We start from the raw sequence: 9,243 nt of genomic DNA, 5'->3' as shown, positions 1-9,243 counted from the left end.
ATGTCTGCAGCTCATTTACACCAAACAAAAAAGAAACAAAATGTAAATGTAAATCTACACAAGCCTGAAGCCTGAAAGTTCGACTCGAATTAAACAGGGGGCGCGCGAACGCAGGCCCCCACTATGACAAATTATGACGTAGACTCTCCCACATTGGGGAGATCTTAGGCTGACACCCATCCAAAGTGCAATGGAAGTCATCACCCTAGGCTATGGGCCTTCTTGATCGCCCATTCACCCCGTCCAGGTAAGTATTTTGCTCAGTCTCACAAGCTTTCATTTTATACTGTCACATACTTTCTCGTCCTTTTATTTTCCGATGTGGGACTCCACAGTTTAACGTAAAATATGCTGTTCCACAATCCACAAGCTAGTGTTGAGTTTGGTTCAAGAATCTAGTGACCCTTTGGTTAGACAGTTTATAAACATTTCATCTTCAAGAGTAGTTGTTATACGATGTACTTCCATAACTTATCCTAACTAAAGCAACACGAAAGTTTCAATATCTTAGAATAATTAGTTTTATCCATTCGATATTAAGAAGGTGACTCTGTATTAGGTGTGAACTATTGAAGGAGAGAAAATTTTGATTTTGATGCGTACCCATTATCTCAATCTTTATACTTTGTACCATTTGAGATTCAGATGGTGACTTTGTATTAGGTGTGAACTACGGATGGGGATAAGAATTTGATCTCTGTGTGTACGTACCCATTATCTTAATCTTTACAACTAGCTAATGAGTTATGCATGTGACAGTTGGTATTTTATTCTCCTGATTTTGATACTCGTCCATCAAATGAAATTTATTAATCTTATTTGTCATTGAAGCATTGTACATTCGTACTACATGTGGTAAAACGAGAAATGGTGAAAGATAAAATAAAATGCAAAATGTTAGTGAATAAGCCAAAAAGTAATTCATAGTAGAATTCTAAGATATGACTAACGATTTCTACTTCGTTTTGAGATGGATCTGTAGAATAGCAGCAAGTAAAGCTCGATCTTGAAGAAAAGTTGCAATAGCATTGTGGCTGCAACTTTGTACACAATCTAAAATGTTAGAAGTAAAGCTATATGGAATGGTAAAATCCCTATTGTTTATGCAGTGGTTAAGCAGATACAAAGCATGGTGAAGCAAATAATAGTGTTGGGGCCTTGGGGCTACGATGATGCTACAATTATGGACACTTTGTAATTTCTCAAAATGAGACCCTTGTTCAATGCAAAATAAATAAATAAGAGAAAGTGATTTTGGTTAGGAATCAAAACCAAGATCTTCACCACTACTTTATTTTCTGTTTTTTTCATACGTAGGAAACTAACTACTCTGTATACTATTTCTGAAATTTGGGGACATGTTCTTTCGCTCAACTCGCATCACCCAGGACTACCCTGGTTAATTGTATCTTACTACGAGATAATAAGGTGTCCTACTTTGATAGAGTTTATTTTATATTCTTAGAATAAATTGTTAAATTGGTAGATGTAAAAATTCTAGAGTGAATTCTAGAGGGAAAAGAATTCACGCTTGTTTTTTAATTTTTAGAGTGAATTTAGAATAAATAATATAAGTTAAAATAAAATAATAGAAAATTCCCCAGCATGTTAAACAAACCAAACATTTAAAAATTATATATATAGTATAAAAAAATATTAAAATAAATCAATGGCTGATATTCAAACAAAATAATGAATGGTTGAGATCGTTTTATATTTAATATAGTCGACGATAGTCGTCGACTACGGTAGAAGCTTCGAGATACTATTGTACTCCGTACGACTTAGGCCTGTTATATGTTGGCAAGTCTTTGAGACGTGGATCGAGAGCCCTTCCTAAAAGATTTGCCCCTCTCTTGAAACCTTTGTACACCCCTATCTCAATTTAAGGTGTATTTTGTTTTAGATGTATTAAATGTATCTTAGGACTTAGGTAGCAAGGTGTCCAATTTAGAATTTTAGATTACATCTACAGCCTACTAACAAACATATAAAGTTGGCGCCAAAAATATGTCCATTTACCCGCCATAAATCCACTGTATAAAAACTGATAAATCAAAACATATACTTCTTCCCCAAATTACAATTCACATACCCTAAAATGAAAAGGACGAAGAAAATGAAGAAGAAAGCCCAAAATCCTCCAAAAGAAGCACAACAAGAAGAAGAACGACAACAACAACAATACTGGTTGTTGAAAACAGAAATCGGTGAATGGTCTTGGGAAGATCAATCGGCAAACGGTGGGAATTCCAAATGGGACGGCGTTAAAAACAAGCAAGCTCAGAAGTATCTCAAGTCCATGAGGATGGGAGACCTCTGTTTCTTCTACCATTCTGGCGCCAAAGCGCGCCGCATTGTCGGCGTCGTAACCGTCGTTAAGGAATGCTACGACGACGGCGATGATGGCGGAGTGGCGGTGGATATGGCGGCGGTAGGGGAGATGAGGAGGCCGGTGGACTTGGCGGAGATGAAGGTGGATGAGAGGCTGAAGGTGTCCGGGTTTGCGTTGTTTCGGCAACCGAGGTTGTCGGTGGTGCCGGTGCCGGCGGAGGTGTGGAAGAGGGTGTGTGAGTTGGGTGGCGGGTATGAAGGGGATGGTGGTGGGGAGGTTGAAGACTAAGGTCTACGGTGGAGTAACTCTTTGGTGGAGGATGTTATATTCTTATGGACTAATTTTCATGTTTTGGGTTTAGTTTAGTGTTTTTTCTTCTTTTGCCTAAATTAAAGAAAGATAGTGGCCTTGTTGCTGAATTGTTAAGTTCTTTGTATAGCATCTTTGATGAAGGTTGTGACTTGTTTTCCATGTCTTGGATTCGATAAAACTAACTACATTTAGACGTCTAGGAGTCTTATAACGACGTTGTAATCTACCTGTGTTGCATATTGAGATTTGATTAAAATTTATATGGTTTACTAAACTAAATGATTTTAGGCAACTAAAACTAGTAAGCATCTTAATCCGTACATGTTTTGTTCTTTAAGTTACCCCTATTGATGTCATTAGTTTTATTTATTGTAATTATAAGTTAACTTATTATTAAGGCTATTAGCTCAAATGGAAGACCAATGTACAATAATGTACATGGTGTGTGTTCAAGCTACATAGACTACTACTTATATTACACTTGTGTATTGGTGTATTCTCATTGTTGGTTTGTATGGGGTCATAATCATAACTTGTAAGTTGTAACAAGCATATCACTCTTGATCAGGTCATTTAATTGTTTATTGTTAGGGTCACGTTTTTCATTGGTTAAGGTCACATGTATCCTTGAGTAAGGTAACTTAGTCCTTGACTAAGGTGACTTATATATTTGGTTTTGGTCACTTTTTACTTTGAGTGAGTTCTATTTTTCACTTTTTATACGCTAGATTGGATGTACAGTAAAATACTATATATAGGGGGCAAAAAAAATATTTTTATATTTTATTATATATTTATCTATATGAAATTCGTAGAATATTCTTGTCATTCATTTGACGTTAACATTAACTCTCACAGAAGACGAATCATGGACGTCTTATAAGATAATAAGAATGATGTTGTTACGATGCAACAATAATTGAAATTAGTACTCCCTAGCAATTCTTCATTTTATTGTTTAAAAATCCATTTCAAGTCCAACTAATTTTTGTCTTCAACTAACTCATAAGATCAATGGATAAAAAATTATGAGGAACTCTATTTTGTTTTATTCTACTAAGTATCTTCTATTTTTTTTTTTCCTAGGATTTTTCTCTCTTGTGATGTGCAAGATTACATGGCGTAAATACACTGCAAAACCAAACCGACCCCCTAAAATAATCAAAATAACATAATTATATAATTAGGGGTCGTTGTCTAAGCACTAATTGTAGTTAATACTTTAATAACACATAATTAAATGACGTCATTTGCTTCATAAGGGACACAAGAGGCGGGAGTAAAATAGTGTTGGAGTATTTGTAGTTTAGTCCTCATTCCAAGTCACAAGTTTGTCCAATTTAAGCAACATTTTTATACACTATTGTATTCAATTATTATGAAATTCGTTTAATTGATAAAATATTTAAGCTCCGTATAATTTAGTGTAAAACATTTTCATTGAAAACTATTTTTTCGATTTCAATCATTTTGTGTTGTTTAGTTTGTCAAGGATGAAAAATAATTTTCCATGACTCCCTCAAGCGCACAAATGTGGAAAAACCTTTTTCATTTGAAAGAAAGAGATACCACTCTACTACTCTAGCTTCCTCCTTACTTTCCTTCTTCCCACCTATCTTCTCCCATTTTCAATTTTCTATTAAATTTTTTGTAAGAAACCAAACAAATGAAAACTAACTTGGAATTGTGTTTTTCCTAGGAAAATGTTTTCCGTGAAAAAACATTTTTCAATGAAAATGTTTTACGCCAAACCAAATAGAGTCTTATAGTAGCTAAGAACCGTTCTTATATTTTGGACACATATTTGATATTTCAATGTAAATCTTTTTAGAAACGGAGATTAGTCTAGTGGTGTTCTCTATGATAACAGCTCATAATCTTTGACACCTTAATCGGAAAATATTCCATTTTATTTGGCAATTGACTATAAAAAACATCACTATACCGAAAGTTGAGAAAAGCTAATATAGATAAAGTGGATCATATAATCAATGGGCAACACATTGGTTTTGTATCCTATATTACGCCTACCATATGATTTAAACTGTTTGTAATGCCAAGGAGTGGCTCTTTTTATTGTCACACGGTTTTATAATCAAAATTATACTTCCTCCGTTCCGCAATAGATACATCGTTTCTCTTTTGGACCAATCATTAATGGACGATGATATAGGTCGCAAGTTGCGACAACATTATGTTGTCGCAATCTTACGTGTCGCCATTTCATTAGTACAAATAGGTGCCATGTAGGATACACGTCATCAAAAAAATTTTACTATCAATTTAATAATTTTACTATGAAAATATATAAATAAGGCAGTCGATACAAAGAAGGAAATAAATATTTATTATATTTATATTAAATATATATTTCCTTTTATCTTATAAATTACAAATTAAAAAAATAAAAATTATAATCTAATAATATATTTTTGTGCAATTAAAAAAATACATCAATTTAATTTAAAAAATCCCCTAATTTATAATCTAATAATATATTTTATGTAATATAAATTCATAATTATACATTACTTTATATTATTTTAATTTTAATGATTAGATGTGACTCGTTTTTTATCCTCAATTTGTTTTACATTGCAGATTACAACTCACCAAACTGAATGTATGATTTTTAGGCAGACAAAAGTTCTTTAGGCTAATACGGTTATAGACTTATAGTTATTGCCCTGTGAAACATCTATTGAATATTTCACTAAAAGAAGGATTAGCATATTAATTTACAAGCAGAATCATATGAAAACAAAGACACGTTAATAATCGATTCCTAATTTTTAAGCCAATCCGATCCACAATTTCAAGTCAATTCACCCACAAATTTCTAATTCCCATTTTTAAAAAAAAATTTGATTAGCTTGATGATAACTTCTCGCTGATGATTGATTGATGACAATAAAAGAGAGATTGAAAAACATGCTTTATTGCTGATTGTTGTTGATGGGAATTGCGCCAATAAAAAATGGGAATTAAGCCTAATCAACAATGGGAATTAAGGCTAATCAACAATTGGAATTCCGCCAGGGTAGACAGGAAGATGAAGGTGAAGAACAAATCCAATAAATCAATAAAGATGAAAACCTTTTCCTAATTTTTTATTTTCTAATGTACTGTATTTTTTATTTTCTAAGTATAAATGAGTAAACGTATTTTTTATTTTAATTTCCTATATCATATAAATAATTAAAATATTTTTTTCTACTTTCCTATACAAATTAGAAATATTTTTTTGAAATAAAAAGTTACATTATTCAATTTGTAAATTAGAATATTAAGATTTCCTACCTTTTTTGTAACATGTATAATAGGTTACATAATCTAAATATTTTAGTTTCCAAATACATTTATGACACATAAGCGTGCCATGTCACCATTGTGACACAGCTTAAAGGTCGCATATTGCGACCTTTATCATTTCCGTTCATTAATTAACTTTGACAATTATTCTTTCACATTATGTAAAACAAACATAGTCAAGTGAGATCTTGTTAAATTCGTATCAATGTGAGGATTCCAAATATCAATTTCTTATAATTTTTACTTACACGCAATTAGAGATATTAATGTTCAATGAAACATGTTGGAATACGTGAAAAAAGAAATGATGCATCTATTGTGAAACGGAGGTAGTATAATTTATCGGTTTGACACTATAGATCATAGGTTGGTATGCTTGTTTTCAATTTTTATAGGTGTAGATAGCGTATCATATATACGAGTACTTCACAAACCATTTATCATAAACGAAGTACTACGTATGATCCATCTTAACAAACACGATTTGGTGGTGATGGTGGGGAACTCACTTTGTAATTTAGCAGACTTGCGTAGCTGAATTGACTTTCCTATAATAGATTTTGATTTAATAGTTACTACCTCCGTTTCAGAAAGTTATTTACAGTTACTATTTGCACGGACTCCAATGTAATACTTAACTACTAATATATCCAATTTCGTATGTAGAAAAATTATAAAAAGTTGATATTCAGAAAATACATATCATGACCAATCTAACAAGATCTTACATGTAACGTTATGATATATATAATAGTGAGAATTTACGGTCAAAGTTTTCATATTTTGGACACATATTTCAAAGCGTAAAGAACTTTCAGAAACGGAGGAAGTATATGGTCCATCTTATACTATTGTCATGGGACAATTGGATATCTATACTACGGAGTAGCTACTAGCTAGCATGGGCGTTGGCGCATCCGCGCGCATGGCCCTCCTAAAACGGCCATGAAAAATCCTTTTCGTCAGTTGACAGTTAGCCCATAAGTAGTTACAAGTAGCAGCATATATAATCTAACAGATCCATCTAGCTAGCTAGTTTTGGTGGATTCTTTGGTTTATATTGGCAACTTGACATGCACCTATCTTACATTCTTTACCCCACAACATTTACAACTTTCCACTCGCTTTCTTTTACTTTATTTATTTTTCTCTTTATTCGCTCTTCTTTTTACACATTTATCTTACTTTATTCATATGATTTACACTCCCTTTTTAATCGTAACATTTATACAAATAGTAACCGTAAAGGTATGCAACAAAGATAAAATGTATCACAATTGCATGAAATGAAATAAATTATTGTATATATTATATTACCTGTAGATTTTTGAAATTTGATGGCTAAAAGTAAAGGATGGATTATTTTTGATGGTTAAATGCACAATATTTTTCTTATTTTTATGACTTCACAACCCGACTTTCAATCCTAGAAAGAAAGCCTAACCTAGCTAGTTTTACGTGTAGTATTACTTTGTAAAAGAAAACCCACCAATAATAGGACAAATCAACAACACCTTAATATGTTAATTAGCTTAAACTTCTATTTTTGTACGATAAGTCACAAAGACAATACGAATTACAAATTAAATAGAGCCAGGAGAATTCGATCTTGAGACCTATCATACACCAGTAGCCACTAGTTCGGGACATATTGGTATGCTAGCTTAATTAGTAGTAAGTCAATAACTTTCTTTGAGGTGAAAGGTCTACTTTGAGTATAATATGAGAATCTGAAAATCAAAATGGTCCCTCTTCTCAAAGATAAGATGTTTTTTCTACGTGATGTTGAACAACATATTTGTTTCCTTTTGGCCATGACGCATATAATTAAGCCCCTTTAGAATCAACTTTTGAGTTTTTGTAAAGTCATTTTATAAGACTAAAATCAGCCAAACAGAAGGTAATTCCTCCCTTACAAAAATCACCCTGTAAACATCAAACAGTTTCGATCTACATTTAATTTTACTCTATACTTTTTATGTTTTTTACTGTTTGACCGATGTCCTAAAAATATTTTTATTAAGAATTGGATTGGGTGAAATTGAGAAAGATAAAAGTGGTGGATCAAATGTGTTTTATGTGAGAGTGAAATTGTAGTTTCAAGTTAATCTTTAATAATGGGGTAATCTTTTGAGAACGAACCAAAATAACAGATGGGTCAAACAAAAAAGGGGGGTAATCTTTTGAGAACGAATTAAAATAGTAAATGGGACAAACAAAAAAAAGGATGGAGGGAGTACAACAAAGGTTGTAGTCAACGTACAAAAATAAGTACAAGTAAGAGTATCAACTTAAGGTGTGGAATTTTTTTTTCTCTTCACTTGGTTTGTTCCAATATTTCCAAGTTTCTGATCTCGTCTGGTATAAATTTTATTAATTTTATCTGATCTAATCTGAATGTTTTCTATGAATATTTATACCTTTTCTAATCTAATTTGACGTTAAGAATAAAAAAAGTGTTAAAAAAAATACTTCCTCCATTTTTTTTATAATTGCACCGTTTTTCTTTTTCGGAAGTTGCATATTAATTGCACCATTTTCCTTTTTTGGTAAGTTTATCCACATAAAATGACATTTCTATCCTTATCATCATTTGTTAAATCACATTTGTACTTAAATCACATGGGTATATTTATCATTTATCACCTTTTAACCCCATTCTTAAATCTTGTGCCCAACCCAAATGGTGCAATAATAAAAAAAATGGAGGAAGTACTCCATGATACTTGTATAAGAATAAGGTGGTGTCGGTATCTATTAACGCCTTACTCCGTAATTGAAATGATAGAGGATGTGCACCAAAAAGGAGCCCACAGATGTGAAAATCCAAGGTAAGTCGACAACAGTTTGTGGGAAAGCTTACGTGTAAAAGATATTATTGGGTACAAGTTTTATCAAACTAGGAGAAATAAGAGAATGAAGAAAAGTATCCCCTTCGTCTTTTTTTTTTTTTTTCTTTTTTTCTTAACTTCACGTCATTTGTCTTCATCTTTAAGAGACCATTCCATTATTATACTTAATTTATGAGTATATACTTTCACATAAATACATTTAATCGTTACTCCCTCCGTACCTTAATACTCGCACTGGTTTGATCGGTACGGAGTTTAAGACATTTGAATTGACTTATTAATTTAATTGGTGTTAGTTGATAGTGGGGTATTTTTTTAATATAATTAGTGGGAATGTGTAAGAGATGGGGAGTGGTGATTGAGGGTGTTAATTTTTAGATGGTTTTTTGTAGGGAATAGGGGTGTAGGTGGGGTGTAGGTGGGGTTAGTAAG

General features: G+C 32.3%; 1 protein-coding gene and 1 non-coding gene across 2 annotated transcripts; one reads left to right on the top strand and one right to left on the bottom strand.

Annotated features, from left to right (window-relative positions):
- Nucleotides 1-93: 93 nt before the first annotated feature.
- On the bottom strand, nucleotides 94-255 carry LOC130468173 (U1 spliceosomal RNA). The gene has a single exon (XR_008928597.1). It is a non-coding gene; the product is annotated as a U1 spliceosomal RNA (small nuclear RNA).
- A 1,702-nt stretch (nucleotides 256-1,957) lies between these two features.
- Nucleotides 1,958-2,806, top strand: LOC110785065 (uncharacterized). Its single transcript, XM_021989519.2, has one exon. The coding sequence runs from the start codon at nucleotides 2,102-2,104 to the stop codon at nucleotides 2,621-2,623; it is 522 nt and encodes a 173-aa protein (XP_021845211.2). The 5' UTR covers nucleotides 1,958-2,101; the 3' UTR covers nucleotides 2,624-2,806.
- The last annotated feature ends 6,437 nt before the right edge of the window (nucleotides 2,807-9,243 follow it).

Source organism: Spinacia oleracea, chromosome 2 (assembly GCF_020520425.1).
Source record: "Spinacia oleracea cultivar Varoflay chromosome 2, BTI_SOV_V1, whole genome shotgun sequence".
NCBI classification, from domain to species: Eukaryota; Viridiplantae; Streptophyta; class Magnoliopsida; order Caryophyllales; family Amaranthaceae; genus Spinacia; species Spinacia oleracea.
This window is presented reverse-complemented; position numbering and strand designations above follow the sequence as displayed.

What these genes read in the sequence shown, in the direction of transcription:
- LOC110785065 (XM_021989519.2), top strand. Translation starts at nt 2,102, where the DNA reads ATGAAAAGGACGAAGAAAATGAAGAAGAAAGCCCAAAATCCTCCAAAA.